The sequence below is a fragment of the Uncinocarpus reesii genome, genomic scaffold (assembly GCF_000003515.1).
Source record: "Uncinocarpus reesii 1704 scaffold_4 genomic scaffold, whole genome shotgun sequence".
Lineage (NCBI taxonomy): Eukaryota > Fungi > Ascomycota > Eurotiomycetes > Onygenales > Onygenaceae > Uncinocarpus > Uncinocarpus reesii.
This window is the reverse complement of record NW_003052497.1, coordinates 1,179,058-1,194,823: the sequence shown is the minus strand read 5'-3', so window position 1 is coordinate 1,194,823 and position 15,766 is coordinate 1,179,058. Positions and strand designations below refer to the sequence as shown.

The following is a 15,766-nucleotide window of genomic DNA, read 5'->3' as shown; positions in this document are numbered from 1 at the left end:
CTATCCCTCCTATTAACGGGCGTGTCGTGAAGTCGTCGCTGGAGACCCGGTACAGTATTGGACATCTATTCCAGTATTGAGCTTATCACGGTGGACGCAGACTCTGTGAGGAATATATTGGGTGCGGTTAGCGGACCCGAAATATCGCATTTCATATCTGATTTGCAAGATGATATTCGAATTCTAAAAGACAACGTTGGTCAGATTGTTCGCCATGGGTCTACTTCGCCTGTTGAAGAAATGTATACGGAGAAGCCGAGCCCGCTCTATAATGTGCGGCTTACTCTTGCCGGGATCAATATCCATTCAAGCGCTCCGAGTTTGCAGGTTGAAAACTCTTTTGCTGATATGGATCTTGGTGTGGGTGTTATTCAGATAAATCTTGATAACTCTGATGACCTTGGACTACCACAACTTGATGTCAGCTTTTCAAGAATCCTTTTTGATTTAAGGCGACGTGAAAGTGGGCAGATACAATCTTTTGGGACCCTAGATCTCAGTGCACAGCTTTCTGGGACGTCAAGGAAAACCGACAAAGATGGGGTTGTTCGCTATTATCATCTTTCCAGCAGATGCTTCCACATTGCGTTGTCCGCTGAGACAGCGTCAATGATGGTTGATATCGCTGCGCATTTACAGGAACGGTTCAAAACGCTTGATATGTCCCAGGATATCAAGCAATTGCGAAAGCTGCGTCGAATTAGATCAAGAGGCAAAGATCCGGCGTCTCAAATCCCTACGATCAATGTGGACGAACCCTCTGCTCGGAAAGATCTTTTTGACGCGATTTATTCTGTCGACTTGTCAAGCATACAACTAAGCTGGCTAGTATCTACCTTTGCAAAGCCACCCCAAGGAAAAGAGCTAGAAGACCTTGTTTTCTCAGTTAGTAGAATTGAACTAGCTACTGGAAGACAAAGTGCGGCGCGGTTGCGAATTGAAGAAATGCAATTGCAGATGGTGCCACAATGTGACGACAAACAAAACCGATCTCAGAATTCTGCACTCCTACCTGAAGCTGTTTTCGATGTTGGATACCTGGCTTCTGGGAGTGAACGCAGACTTTCGTTTCAAGCAGCCGGTAAAATGTTGGATATCCGGGTGACCTCGGATTTTATCCTTCCCGCGAGTATTCTCCAGCGATCCTTAGCGTCGGCTAGTGAGAGTCTTCGGGAGGCCAAGCTTAGATGGCGAAAGGAGATGCCATCAGAGCAGGAAAAGAAAGCAATCGGCCCAAATATTAATCAATTGACGTCTCTCCTTGTCGATGCCGATTTTGCCGGTGCAGTAGTCAGCTTGCAAGGTAGACATGGTCCGCGAGAAGAGGGTGCCGGGACAACTGCGAGTTTTAACCTGGAGTCAAGCGGAGCTCATGGTGCCCATTACTTCCCACAAGACACAATATCGATCGCGACATTGCGTGCTCCAGGCGTTGCAATTAAAGTCCAATTCGAAGATAAGGACGGGAAAGATCCCATGCTCAACGCTGAAGTTAAAGTTGCCGCGTCCACGAACGTTCTTCATCCAACTGTTGTGCCGCTCATCACAGAGATTACATCGAGTGTAAAGGAGGTTGTAGGAGAGTCCGGCCACGACACCAAAGCCACCCTTGAGTCACGAATCACGGAAAAAGGCGCACAGGCAAGGTCAATTGGGGCAAACGACCCAACAACTATCCTGGGGCGTTGCAAGCTAAAGATAGGGGTTGCGGATTTGCAAGCAGGAATTTACCCTTAGCTGCCAGCCAATTGCTCGTGTGGCAGCAACGGCTCGTTTTGAGGATAGTTATATTACGGTAAACACGGTTCAATCTGCGGAGCAGAGAAGATTCTTTGCCATTTTGGTGGCATTTAACAAATTGCAGGCTTCCATCAAGCACGTTTACTCTAGCGAATCTACCGCCAACTTTGATATCGATTCTATTGTCGTGTCACTGATGAACAGCAAACATGTCAGTTCAAGCAATGGGATTTCGGCTATTCTTAGAATCAACCCAGCGCGCGTGCATATTAATGCCAAACAAGTTCAAGACTTTCTCCTATTCCACGAAATCTGGATGCCTCCGGATGACCCATCTAATGCTCAAAAAGCCAAACCACCATCTCTCGACAGTCAGGCATATCTTGTGCAGCAATACCAACAGATGGCGTCGGCTGAAGCTTTCCCATGGAATTCGACAATTGCAATCGAGCAGTTAGACGTTCAAATTGACTTGGGCCAAACATTGGGAAAGTCGCAGTTTGCAACCAAGAACCTCTGGCTTTCTTCGAAGAAGAATTCTGATTGGGAACAAAACCTCTGTGTCGGTTTTGAAACCATGAGTATACAAAATACTGGGCGCCTGGGCGGCCTTGTTGAGCTCTTTGACTTCAAGATTCGTACATCCATTGAATGGATGGATGGCCATCACTCGGAATATCACACTCCGCTGATCCAAGCGGCAATTGGTTTCGGCCGCCTGCAGTCGAAGGTATCATTTGAGTATCAGCCGTTTTTGGTGGCAAACGTGAGTTCGTTTGAATTTTTGATGTATAATGTTCGCGACGCATCGAAAACACACAGCGACCGCCTCGTGAGCTTCCTCGAGGGTGGAAAGCTTCATGTTTACTGCACGACTTTAACCGCTTCTCAAGGGCTGGCACTCTTTCAGACCCTACAACGATTGGTACAGGACAAGCAAGCGGCATATGAAGCTTCATTGAAGGAAATCGAGGGTTTTATACGGCGGAGATCGATTTTGGGTTTCCCTGAGGCCGAGGAGGCGTCCGCCGCCAGGAGTGACCCTGACGAAATCAAGATGCCCATATCCCTCCAAACAAAAGTTGTTGTGAGCTTACAAGAAGTAAAAATAGGTGCATTCCCAAGCACTTTCCAGGATAACCAAATATTTAAGCTTGAGGCTCTCGGTGCTGAGGCACAGTTTTCTGTTGCCATTCAATCCGGGAAAATACACGGCGGTTTGGGCCTGACGCTTGGGCAACTGCGCATAGCCCTCTCCAGCGTTAATCGCCCCACTGAGGTCATACCTGGAGAATTCTCTGTTGACGAAACCGTCAGCCGTGCGGTTGGCTCACGCGGGGGAACTATCTTGAAAGTGCCACGCCTCGTGGCGACAATGGAAACCTGGCAAATCCCGACGTCGAACCACATCGACTACATATTCAAAAGCTCTTTCGAAGGCAAGGTCGATGTGGGCTGGAACTACTCGCGCATCGCATTTATCCGCGGCATGTGGGATACCCATTCCCGGGCGCTTGCGAATCGGCTGGGCAAGCCGCTTCCGCAAGCTGCGGTTCAGATTACTGGGGCCCCCAATGGCGAAGACGGAGAGTATAGCGGCCAAGAGAAGATCACGGCTGTTGTGAATGTCCCGCAATCGAGATACACGTATACCGCGCTGGAGACGCCTGTGATCGAGACGCCTCAGCTGCGTGATATGGGGGAAGCGACTCCGCCGTTGGAATGGATTGGATTACATAGGGACAAGCTTCCCAACATCACGCATCAGATTATCATTGTTACCTTGATGGAAGTGGTAAAGGACGTGGAAGATGCGTACTTTAAGATCCTGGGTTCATAGAAGGTGGTTGGTTCATTATTGGAATGATTCGGTTTGCATGAGAGGATACCGTGATATAGATTTTGGATGGGACCATTTACAACTCAAGTTAATCTGTAATAGTAATTAATATTATTTCTGTCTCCAACTCGCAACTGTGCAAGAGGCCAACATGCGACTTCTCGGTCCCCATGGCAGGGTTTTGCCGCTTGCTGATCATACGTGGGCTTTAGGCTACGTAGCATCAAGGAGAAAGACTGCGATCTTGCGGTGAGCCTGTTCTGGCTCACCGAACTTTCTGACTCGACAGGTGACTCACAGCAGATGCCGGCCCGTCATACATATTCAACGTCTTTGTCACTCTGGGAGGAATCTCCCCTGGGAGCCGTTCAGCGCTTTGGATACCGGCACCAGTCGTGAGTCACGAAAAAGTGTAGTCCAGCGACCACATCGCAGCGGAGGTACTGTGAAGTACCTTACCAGGCGGATGGCCTGCAGTAGTGGCAGTGGGGGGTACATTGGTGTACTTGTGCGGGGTAACACGCAGCGAGAATGAGTGAAGCAATGCTTACTCACACGGTTCGGCCAATCAGGGCGGCCGCGGCCGGCGAGAACCGCACAACCAGCAAGCCCCTCCATGCACAAAATCCTCATCGGCAAAATAACCCCCATTACTAATACCTGCCCACTTCGCTTGATCTTCTCACTTTTCCCTCCTCTCCCTCAACCCCCTCCTCCATCCATCCTCCAGCTTCAGATCATTGTCAATCCAGTCCTGAGCTGCTTAACCCCTCGAGTTCAACTGAGAATCTGATCAGGTCGAGAGTCCCTCGATCCTGGTTACTACTTGGTTGATTTTTTTTCTTTTTCTTTCACAAATATCGAACCCCGCCTCTAGGGCACTGAAAATTTAACACACCGTCAAGATGGTCAAGTAAGTTGCTGTCCAGCACTTATCATGGTGCCGATTTAGGATGCGTCGCTATCAATCAGTGTCCTGCGCGTCTCGCTTTCAAAATGGAGTGGTTTGCTAATTGCGTTCTTTTCTTGCAGCTTCACGGTCGAGGAGGTACGTGCCAGGATTCGCAGTGACGATTGGCCTTTATAGGCCGGGGGGATCTCTCGATACTGACAATGGGTTGCATAGATCCGTCAACTGATGGACCGTCCCGCCAACATCCGTAACATGTCCGTCATTGCTCACGGTATGTTGAATCCCTGAAGCCCTCGCGCTGGCATCCCTATTAATAATCAGCGGAATAGTCGACCACGGAAAATCTACCTTGACCGATTCGTTGGTTCAACGTGCGGGTATCATTTCAGCTGCCAAAGCTGGCGAAACCCGTTTCACAGATACTCGTCAGGACGAGCAAGACAGATGTATTACCATCAAGTCCACCGCCATCTCTCTTTATGCCCATCTTTCAGACGAAGAGGACATCAAGGATATCCCCCAAAAGGTCGACGGTAACGAGTTCTTGATCAACTTGATCGACTCTCCCGGTCACGTTGATTTCTCTTCTGAAGTCACTGCTGCCCTCCGTGTCACTGACGGTGCCCTCGTCGTCGTCGACTGCGTTTCTGGCGTTTGCGTCCAAACCGAGACTGTGCTGCGTCAGGCTCTCAGTGAACGTATTAAGCCCGTGTGTATCATCAACAAGGTCGACCGTGCTCTTCTCGAGCTTCAAGTTTCCAAGGAAGACCTTTACCAGTCTTTCTCCCGTACCATTGAATCTGTTAACGTCATCATTGCTACTTACTTCGATCCTGCTCTTGGTGATGTCCAAGTCTACCCATACAAGGGTACCGTCGCTTTCGGTTCCGGCCTTCACGGCTGGGCTTTCACCGTCAGACAGTTTGCCGCTAAATATGCCAAGAAATTCGGTGTTGACAGAAATAAGATGATGGAGCGCCTCTGGGTAAGTGGATACCTTAATATTTCTCTTCCCGATCTCGAGCTTACCATGTGGACAGGGCGACAACTACTTCAATCCTAAGACCAAGAAATGGACCAAGAACGGAGAGCATGAGGGCAAGTCGCTTGAGCGTGCTTTCAATCAGTTCATCCTTGATCCAATCTTCAAGATCTTCAACGCTATCACACACTCCAAGAAGGACGAGATTACCAACGTGCTTGAGAAGCTCGAGATCAAGTTGAAGAGCGAGGAGAAGGAATTGGAAGGCAAACCCCTCCTTAAAGTCGTTATGAAGAAGTTCCTTCCAGCCGCTGATGCTCTTTTGGAAATGATGGTTCTCCACTTGCCATCTCCTGTCACCGCTCAGAAATACCGTGCCGATACTCTCTACGAAGGTCCCGCCGACGATGAAGCCTGCATCGGTATCCGTGACTGTGACTCCAAGGCTCCTCTCATGCTTTACGTCTCCAAGATGGTGCCGACCTCCGATAAGGGTCGCTTCTATGCTTTCGGTCGTGTTTTCGCCGGTACCGTTCGCTCCGGTCTTAAGGTCCGCATTCAAGGCCCCAACTACACTCCTGGCAAGAAGGAAGACTTGCACATCAAGGCTATCCAGCGTACCATTCTCATGATGGGTCGTTTCATTGAACCAATTGAAGATGTCCCTGCTGGTAACATCGTCGGCCTGGTTGGTGTTGATCAATTCTTGCTGAAATCTGGTACCCTCACCACCAGCGAGACTGCCCACAACTTGAAGGTCATGAAATTCTCCGTCTCCCCCGTCGTCCGACGGTCCGTTGAAGTCAAGAACGCCAACGACTTGCCTAAACTCGTCGAAGGTCTTAAGCGTCTGTCCAAGTCTGATCCATGCGTTTTGACCCAGATCTCCGAATCTGGTGAACACATCATTGCTGGTGCTGGTGAATTGCACTTGGAAATTTGCTTGAAGGATCTTGAAGAAGACCATGCTGGTGTTCCTCTCCGTGTTTCCGACCCTGTTGTCTCCTACCGTGAAACCGTCGGTGCTGAATCAAGCATCACTGCTTTGTCCAAGTCTCCCAACAAGCACAACCGTCTCTATGTCAAGGCTGAGCCGCTTGGTGAGGAGGTTGCCAATGCCATTGAAGCGGGCAAGATCAGCCCACGTGATGATTTCAAAGCCCGTGCCCGTATCTTGGCTGATGAGTTCGGCTGGGACGTTACTGATGCACGTAAGATTTGGTGCTTCGGTCCTGACACCACTGGTGCCAACTTGGTTGTTGACCAGACCAAGGCTGTTCAATATCTCAATGAAATCAAGGATTCTGTCGTTTCTGGCTTCCAGTGGGCTTCGAGAGAAGGTCCTGTTGCTGAAGAGCCAATGAGATCCGTCCGTTTCAACATCTTGGATGTCACTCTCCACGCCGACGCTATCCATCGTGGTGGCGGCCAAATCATCCCTACTGCTCGTCGTGTCATCTATGCCGCCACTCTTTTGGCTGAGCCCGGTCTTCTTGAACCCGTCTTCTTGGTCGAAATCCAAGTACCTGAGCAGGCCATGGGTGGTATCTATGGTGTCCTTACTCGTCGCCGAGGTCACGTTTTCGCCGAAGAGCAGAGACCCGGAACTCCTCTCTTCACTGTCAAGGCCTACTTGCCAGTCAACGAATCTTTCGGTTTCTCTGCCGATCTCCGTTCCGCTACCAGCGGTCAAGCCTTCCCACAATCAGTATTCGATCACTGGCAGATTCTCCCCGGTGGTTCTCCACTTGATCCATCCACCAAACCTGGTCAAGTTGTCCAAGAAATGCGTAAGCGCAAGGGTATCAAGGAAATCGTGCCTGGTGTTGAGAACGTAAGTTTTGTTATCCGTCCTGGTTAAATCAGACATGTGCTAACTGAACATTTAGTATTATGACAAATTGTAAAAAGTTCTTTGCGAGAGATAGGCTCCTGAAGGGAATCCATTGCTGTCGATGGTCCATTTTACGATTTCGACGATCCGTGGAATGCATCTGGTAACGAGGAAACGATAAAACCACGGCCAGGGTTATCTGGATGTCTGTGTGACATGGGTTTTCATAGAAGGGGGTTCAGCTCAAAGACTGCTCGCTTTCTTTGTTATTCTCAGCTCCAAATTCCCGCACATGGGGAAGCACGAATACCCGGAGCCGGGGGTGTCTTGAGGTTCTTGCAGTGTTGTTTATTCCAGCTTTTATTTTCTTATTTGGTTCAAATCGTTGTTGATATCGCTGCTTTGTCTGTTTTGTCATGGTTATTAGTCTAAAAAGAATAGTTAATGCAGTGATTATCATCAATAGTTTTTCTTCACTCACTGTAGTTGCGTACTTCTGGTCATCGCTGGTATCGAGAGTGCTGTCCACTTGATGCTTCAGCCTGACAGCAAAACGTTGCCGCTGGGTGTTGTCGGGCTTGGCACGCGGTTCTGCCATCACGCGTCCAAATGCGCGTTAAGGTTGAGTGTAGCTGCGGAAACGATGGCCGCAAAACACGCACCTCTGCCGATATCGAGGTTAAGCCATCGCATTCGGAGTCGGTCAAGTGTAGCCACGGCACCCAGTGAGGGCCTCCGCGTTCGCCTTTTGCGTGCAAGTTTGTTTCCCACGACTCCATTACGATGAGTACCGAGCCCAATGCCAACAGGATCGCAGAGGTAAACACATTCCTGTCGTCCATGTACGGGATCCAAACCGGGATTGACTGCTAACTATACTGTCTCCTCTAGTTGTCTGCTCAACTCTGCGCATATTATCTTATGCCGCATCTAAGTTCGAACGGGACTGGGAGTTCAACCCTGCAGAAGGGAAATACGTCTTCTCGCGACGACACACTATCTCTACGTCTCCCACTGCCACTCGGCAAACCCCCAGGCAAACGACGCGGTCGCCCAAGGTAGAAAAATCTATTTCCCCTCGCCAGCGGCATGTCAATGGCGAGAGGCTCCGAGAGATACTCGACAATGGTCGACCCCGGATTGCGCCAGGCACGTATTCAATCAACGGTGCGACTCACGAGAAGGACCTATATACCCCAAACGCATCACCTCGCTTTATCGATTCGAAGAGCCGACATGCACCTCTTGATGTGGCGCACATACCTCGCCTTGCTCCGCCTGCCGATATCGTTTCGGGGGCATTGAACAACCCTAGACGAAGGCCGAATCCCAACCATGAGGCGTCAAATGGCCCTCTCTATTCAACCTCCAGCCCGAATAAAAGGCCTATATTGACTCATCAATCCTCAACCTCCTCTTCGCTAGACGATCTTGCCTCGTCGGCCTCCCTGTTACCAGGGACTCCTTTGCAGCCTCAGTTTCCCCAACTCTCTTCCACACCATTAAACAACCCTCATCCCCTTGCGAAACAACGAACGCCCTCACAGAATGCATTGATGGAACAAGATGCCATTGAAACACTCTTGTTCATGTCTAGTCCTGAGAATTCGGGATATTTTCCAGGCTCCCAGCAACATCCCAGACCGCCCATTCCACGCAGCGCAAACATAACTCCACTCTTATCCGCATTCGGGTCCGAATCAGCGTCCACTGGCTCAGTCATGGAGACTGATCATGACGCAGGTCGACGCGCCGCTATACAACGCACGACGCTCGTTAACAATGGTACCAACGGAGGAGCGTATGGCTGTTATGCGCATAGCCGCATTCCCAGCGGAGCGGGACTCGAGCACGAGGCGGGGGATGAAATAGACCGCATGCTTGACGAGATGGTAGACAGCGACGAGGAGCTGGGGTTCAAGTGGCTTCCAGCCTCAACGAATCAGGCAAACACGTCCAGCTTGCAGCCAAATGTCGCCGGTTCAGGCACTTTAAGCTGAAGTGCAACAGCAGCTTCAGCCTTGAGAACTTTTCTTTTTGCCCGTTTCCCCCAGCCTTCCCGCTTTTCCTCTTTGCTTTTTCCTTTTTTCTTGGCAGGTTCTTCGCATTGACAAGCTTTACGAGTGACGACCGTGCATTGGTTTCATTGCAATGTGGCATGTTGCTGGGATCTGTTGTGAGAAATTATTGTGTCATGAGTGTGGCTTTGGGACGCCCAGCATTTCTTAGTGTTTTGGATATTACATCCCCTGAAAAAACATTGTTTTGCGGAAGAATGATCATAGAAGCCACTTGAAGTCATTTGTCTTTTGTATTAGTCTACATTTCTGTTCTCTTCATGCACATTATTACTACCAATTCTTGTTTGATTAAACAGCGCATGATGAAAGCATTCCTGTGACGCAGTGTACATGTATCATGTTTGCATGTTGAATTTAGTTATTTGTGGCTCTGAGATTCTTTGGATGATATGCCTTACCAATTCATCCAATCTAACGGTCATATTCTCATCACTAATCTTAGGCATACGGCTTTGTGGGATCATTATATTGTCGCAGTTAACACTTTAAAGGCCCCTAATCATTGAGCAAGATACCCTCCTTCTACTGCCAACGTATGGCCAGTGACAAAGCCCGCGTCGTCAGAAGCTAGAAACACGGCAGCACCAGCAATTTCTTCTGGCTTGCCCATCCGTTCCCCAAATGGATGTTTAGAGCCGATAGCCGCGTATACCGCTCTAACACGGGGATCCGGAGAATCGGGGTTCATGAATGGCTTGACGAGCGATGTTGCGACGTATCCCGGTGCCAGTGCGTTGACATGGCTGCGAACAGCGCTGTTACTAACGGCGAAGAGATGCTTGGAGACACAAAAGGAGGAAAGACTTACATGCCCTCGTGTCCGTATTCTAATGCTATTGCTTTGGTCATTTGGACCACGGCACCCTTCGATGAACAGTATGGGCTGGTCCCAGTGGTTCCGACAAATCCAAGGATTGAAGCCATGTTGACGATCCAGCCCCGATCGCCGTTGGGATGGAGGTCTTGCTTGAGCATCTGGGTGACGGCGTATTCTGCGATGTTATTAGATACGGACACTCACTGTGTGGATTTCTTCCGGGGCTTTATTTACTGCATCCTAGCCAAGTCCCTTTGGCGTTCACCCCTACGATCTTGTCCCAAGCTGACTCCGGGGTTTCATGGAGGCGAGCAGGCCCGTAGTTCGGGTCGTTGGCAACGCCAGCGTTGTTGACCATGCTATGACCGACCGTCGAGGTTAGGATGCGTTTTGTCAGGGAAATGGTGGTCTCGGGAGGTGCAAAGACCAGACATACATATCCAGTCGCCCGAATGTCTTCACGCTCTCTTGCACGAGGCTTTCCATTTCTGATGCCGAAGTAACATTTGTCTTGAGGAAGATTGAACGCTGCGAGGGAATCCCGTTCTCCTGAGAGGCTCCGTTTCCTTGCGGGACGGGGTATGTTTGATTCACGGCTTCATGCGTCGGCCTGGTGTCTTCGGGATCTATATGTATTGGAACTGTTTAGATACTATTCTCGTTTCCGCAATTGGCCTTTTGGGAGAAAATAACAAGACGAGGTGTCGTAGAACCACGACTCCCGTTTTTCCATGGTTTAATATCTCCCGGATCTAGATCCCCAACGTCGTAAAGAGCAAACAAAACGAAAGACGGTAACTATTCACCTTTCGACGCAGGATCAAGATCTGCACAGACAACATATGCGCCTTCAGCGGCATACCTCAATGCAATTGCTCGTCCGATTCCGGATGAAGCACCCGTTACGATGGCGACCTTGTTGAGAAGACGACCCATCGCGGCCATGGTAAAACGGAAGCACAAACAAGCGTCAATATAAACTCGTCACAGCCAGAATCATATATAGAAGAAGTCAGTCCAGCTAAAATAATATATGATTCTTTTTTCTTCAAATGCACCAGAGCGATCTCATCCTTTTATAACTGCACCACATCCCCACAACGCCTTCGGAGCCCCGGCTGATCAAAACGGCCCCCCCTCTTCGCTTCCTGATAAAAAGGAAAAAGAAGTCAAAGCTGAAGAAGTCCAGGCCCCCCATAAACACCCTTCCCGTCTGCAGCTCCTCCTCGCTAGTTCTCAATAAACTTCGCCTTTGCACGACACTTTTTCGCGGGTAACGGCGGTGGCATGACGCACCTCGGCTGATTGCCGTCCCACTGCCCCTTGTATAGATTGTCCGGAACGAGACTTGGCTGATGGTTTTCGGAGCCGGGAGTGCTGGGACGCCAGCAGCAGTGGACAGTTATCCAGATGTTATGCAGTTGTTTATGTTAGTTTATGTGGTGTAACATAGTAGCTCTCGGATTCTTTCGAACATCTGAAACAGTTGTAGTAGCTTGCGCAAACTAATAATACTATCCTCAGAGAGTGCGAAGGAGGCGGAACTCAAGCCTAATGCTCTGAATAGCCTATGATCGTCACCAAGGTGTTGACGTTGGTAGATTCTTGCTTCAAGGCCATATATCAAGCGTACAAGAAGCAAGTTAATCGTTGAATTTACAATGATTGCCCAACTTACGATAGCAGGAAGATGATGGCGAAATGCGGATAGGAAATCAGGATCATGGAACAAGAGAAAGAATGGGAATCCAGCTGGTTTTGGGCTATTCTGATGAGAATGAGGATTAATATGAAGGGCCAAAGTCTATTGATTATCTAGCAAAGACCACACCCTGATTGTCGGGGTCAGGTTATAGAGTAGCTGGTCGTAACGTCTCGGATGGTTCTTTGCTGCTTTCTCAATTCAGGGTTCGCAATTTGATAATATCCCAAAGCCGCCTGGCGTGCGGTGATGTTATTTTTATAGGACCCTGTGACAGTAGTCTGCCTAAAAGCCTGCTTGGCTACACCCTGACCAGCTCCAGTCTATACTAGGTGTTGTACCCGATGGCGTGGCTTGATTTACTTGACCTTGTGGGTATCCCAATTTGAATCACAACTCCCACAGTGGACACAGTAACTAATTTGACCGCCGGAAATACTGGCTTCAAATTGATTGCGACAATCCGGGCATTGGTATATATTTCTCTGCACAGTTGATATTTTGGCCAGAGTCCGGGCAATATCAGCTGAAAAGGGAGCACAGCTTTCCAGCACGCTCAAAAATTCCCCCTTCTTCAAAAGTGATTCCAAGTTCGCAATACAGGTCCTGACTATCAAGTCACGAAGGCCTCGATCGGTTTCCGGAGTCGTGGTGTAAACCTCTAAAATCACTGGAGGAAAGTCATCCATGTCCCAACAAGTACTTGCAATGTCTTTAAAGATTTCTTTAGCTTTCTCCATCAGGCAAGGGATTCCGAGTCGTTCAGCCAGGCTATACACCTGCGCATTCAGAAACAGGGGGGAGACGCGACATTGAGGCCCTCCACTACTATCATAGTTACGGTTGTACATGAAGCAAATCATTGCTTCAACAACACCAGGTTCAGCCTCCTCAATGTCAACTTCATTTCTTGCTGTTTCCTATATTCCCTGTGTAAGCATGGTTTCAGCAGTTGTGGCTAATTATACGTACTTTCCAGTCACCATCATATAATCTTGAAAAATACTCAGACTGACTGCACACTATCACTCTATGCACTTTAAACTCCTCTCCCGCTACTCGGATAGTGAGGTCCGTGAACTGCCCAGAATCGTGGTACCTGCACGGATCAGAATCCGGCAATAATCACAAGGTCTCTATCTTACCTTTTGAGACCAGCAGAGAGTGAGTATGTGTCTTGTAACTCCATATTGCTGCTACTCTGGGGTCATACTGAGTTAGGTGTTATACTTAGGAAAACATGTAGCAGTTTTGGCTCACCGGCAAGCAAACCAGAGTGTTGGATTGGGGCTCCGAAGGCAAATGAGCCAAAGCTGTGCTGGTGCTGCTCCTTGACTTTTTCTTTGCTTTGGGTGCCATGTGAAGGAAGCAGTAGTTTTGACCAGCAAAGAAAGAAGAATCAAGATGCCCCTCCAGAGAAAGGAAGTGCCTGAATATGTACTCAGCTAGCAGGCATCCGGAGCAAACCGCCGGACCAGGGAACAAGAGATCGGCGATGCTTGTAGTTTGGTTTAGAATTTTTATCAAGAAACAGCATCTTTCAGCCTGGATGGTGCGGCGACGCTGATTTCGCCTATTTTGTTGGTGAGGGTGATTCGGCCCACGCAAGTGTTGCGCGGATTTTTAGAACAGTTGGCCAAATGTGAAAAGAGATTTTCCAACTTGGCCTTTTTGAGCAAAACAAATGAACTTGTGTTCCCACCCTTCATATCGATGATATCGCAAGTATCACCGCCCGGTGGCGTAAAGAGCCCTACGTGGCAGCCTTGTTGTTTGGCATTAGGCCTTGGGGCTTACACCGATCCACCCAGTGATTTTGGTTTTTATGTAGTTATGGAGTAGCTAATAAGTCAGGGGTGTGCAGCTTGCAGGGCTGGTGGCTGGGGATGCTGGTGATCCTCTCATTGTCTTTGTTGTGATTGCAGAAAACTGCTTTATCTGTAGCACCGTTCTTGGTTTGCGAGAGTCCGACTCGCCTTTTAAACATCCTGTTCAGGATCTGCTGTGGAATCTGGCTGAGGCTGACCGTTCCAACATGCATATAGACATACATTGGTGATAGGTGACAGCGGTTTAGGCCTCAAAAGGACAGGTTAACCGGAACCATTGTCAGCCGCACAATCTTCCTGCTATGATTCAACCATTGCTATAACAGATGGGCTGAAAGTTCGCCTGGAATGGCAATCACAGTTGATTGAGGATTAAAAAGAAATACGTTAAACAGAGTGCCCCGGTTCCAACGAATGGCAGCAACACTACCTACATGATAGTAAGTAGGGCATACCAAAGTCGCCTTTTAGTTAACCTTCATCCATTGTCCGGTTTCCGTGTTATTCGCAAGATCCGTCCTCTTTACCTTGCCCCCTTTAAGCCAGCCGTTTTCCACGATCCCGCCGCCGGGCACCCCAGTGCTCCCACGGTCAAGGCAATTCGCGCCCTCTTTGACAGTGAAATTGGCCAACGAGACTTCGCTGAAATCTCGCTCCCGGATTTTGGGAGTCCCGAAGAACTTTGCCTGCACCTCAGCTGGAGTGATATGCAACTCGAAATAACCCCGATAGTAAAGTTCTGACCACTGCAGGATCGAGTTGTTGTCTACCAGCGACTTTGACTTCTTGACGGTAGCATCGATTTTGGCGCTTCCAGCTGGTGACGGGGATGTGATCGAGCTTCCAGCAAACTCAACACCAATGGCTCCGGCTCCTGTTTTCTCATCGTACTTTGCATGGTCTAACCATGCCACGTCGCTAACCCAATTTGCGTGAGAGTCTCCCGCAATCAGGATAGTGTTGTTGATTTTGTTGTCGTAGAGAGTCTTGAACGTGCGGTTCCGGTTGGCTTGATACCCATCCCAAGCATCCAGGTTGAAATCTTGCAATTTCCCGAATGCAGCTGACTGATCGATATGCGAGAAAACTAAGATACAAGTTAGCGCGAGAGGTATCCAATGGAATAGTATGATTATTACCAATCTGACTCCCAACGATTCGCCATTTAGCGCCGCGCTCGGAAGACTTGATTAGATTACGGTAGAACCAGTTTTCTTGCTGAGAGCCCATCAAACTGCGGCTGGCATCGTCCTTTAGCTTCTTGACATAGAAATGGTTGAGGTATAAGTCGGTAATCGAACGATCATAGTGCCTGGTATCAAGCATCAGGACATCGACAAGGGAGCCAATCTGGAAGTTTCTCCAAATCCGAAGGTTATCATCCATGTCCACCTGCCTAGTTACAGAAGTGTTTTAGCGCATGTACGGCCCGTAAACAGCCATTGGCATACTCACCTAATGGGCATCCATTCAAAGTATGCGCGGACCGCATTCATTTTCCGCTGGTCCACGGAAACACCACCCGATATAAGGAATGAAGCTTCGACATTCCTCAGCAAGGACGACCCATCACGATAGGTATTGTCCCCAACCTCTAGCAGAGCCGCACCGTTAGAAAGCACTGACCGACGTAGGGTGTCAACATACCGTGGTCATCCCACACCGGAATCCATGCAAAGCGCTGATGGTTGGCAACAAGGTCAATATCGGTCCGGTGGGTAGCAATGCGTTTTCGATAATCGTAAAGCGTGTATATGGTGCGATCTGGCAACGGTACACGCCCAATGTCCTTGCCCGATCCACTGCATTCTGGGTTTAGTGCGCATTCCTCCCCCGAGAGATGATTGGACTCACTAAAAGCCGTCGGCATATTCATAGATATAATCACTGCAATCGAAGCCAAAGTCGTTAGAAGCAGAAGTTGCCGCTAGATGAAAGAAGACGTACCCAAGGTGGAGGACATAATCCACAGAGTCCTTCCGCACGGGGCCTCCATATGCAATGAAGAAGCCAGATGCTGTGAATCTC

At 49.1% G+C, this 15,766-nt stretch overlaps 6 protein-coding genes across 6 annotated transcripts in view; 3 read left to right on the top strand and 3 right to left on the bottom strand.

Moving 5' to 3' along the window:
• Window positions 1–240: 240 nt before the first annotated feature.
• On the top strand, window positions 241–3,580 carry UREG_06527 (uncharacterized protein; the record flags this gene model as incomplete). The annotated part of the gene is made up of 2 exons (XM_002583514.1): window positions 241–1,575; window positions 1,703–3,580. The coding sequence occupies 2 exons, from the start codon at window positions 241–243 to the stop codon at window positions 3,578–3,580; spliced, it is 3,213 nt and encodes a 1,070-aa protein (XP_002583560.1).
• Window positions 3,581–4,745: 1,165 nt separating this feature from the next.
• Window positions 4,746–7,382, top strand: UREG_06526 (elongation factor 2; the record flags this gene model as incomplete). The annotated part of the gene is made up of 4 exons (XM_002583513.1): window positions 4,746–4,764; window positions 4,823–5,478; window positions 5,534–7,309; window positions 7,365–7,382. 4 exons carry the CDS (start codon window positions 4,746–4,748, stop codon window positions 7,380–7,382), a joined length of 2,469 nt encoding a protein of 822 aa, XP_002583559.1.
• A 570-nt stretch (window positions 7,383–7,952) lies between these two features.
• Window positions 7,953–9,309, top strand: UREG_06525 (uncharacterized protein; the record flags this gene model as incomplete). The annotated part of the gene is made up of 2 exons (XM_002583512.1): window positions 7,953–8,067; window positions 8,201–9,309. The coding sequence occupies 2 exons, from the start codon at window positions 7,953–7,955 to the stop codon at window positions 9,307–9,309; spliced, it is 1,224 nt and encodes a 407-aa protein (XP_002583558.1).
• Window positions 9,310–10,194: 885 nt separating this feature from the next.
• On the bottom strand, window positions 10,195–11,152 carry UREG_06524 (uncharacterized protein; the record flags this gene model as incomplete). Its single annotated transcript, XM_002583511.1, has 4 exons — window positions 10,195–10,382; window positions 10,442–10,566; window positions 10,644–10,833; window positions 11,014–11,152. The coding sequence occupies 4 exons, from the start codon at window positions 11,150–11,152 to the stop codon at window positions 10,195–10,197; spliced, it is 642 nt and encodes a 213-aa protein (XP_002583557.1).
• A 1,116-nt stretch (window positions 11,153–12,268) lies between these two features.
• On the bottom strand, window positions 12,269–13,098 carry UREG_06523 (uncharacterized protein; the record flags this gene model as incomplete). Its single annotated transcript, XM_002583510.1, has 3 exons — window positions 12,269–12,829; window positions 12,882–13,008; window positions 13,055–13,098. The coding sequence occupies 3 exons, from the start codon at window positions 13,096–13,098 to the stop codon at window positions 12,269–12,271; spliced, it is 732 nt and encodes a 243-aa protein (XP_002583556.1).
• Window positions 13,099–14,205: 1,107 nt separating this feature from the next.
• Window positions 14,206–15,766, bottom strand: part of UREG_06522 (uncharacterized protein) — a gene marked incomplete at both ends in the record, with an annotated part of 2,321 nt that continues 760 nt past the window's right edge. Inside the window, 5 exons of the mRNA XM_002583509.1 lie at window positions 14,206–14,825; window positions 14,878–15,134; window positions 15,194–15,359; window positions 15,386–15,540; window positions 15,593–15,625. Coding sequence (XP_002583555.1) covers window positions 14,206–14,825; window positions 14,878–15,134; window positions 15,194–15,359; window positions 15,386–15,540; window positions 15,593–15,625 — 1,231 coding nt within the window. The remainder of the gene's footprint in view (window positions 14,826–14,877; window positions 15,135–15,193; window positions 15,360–15,385; window positions 15,541–15,592; window positions 15,626–15,766) is intronic.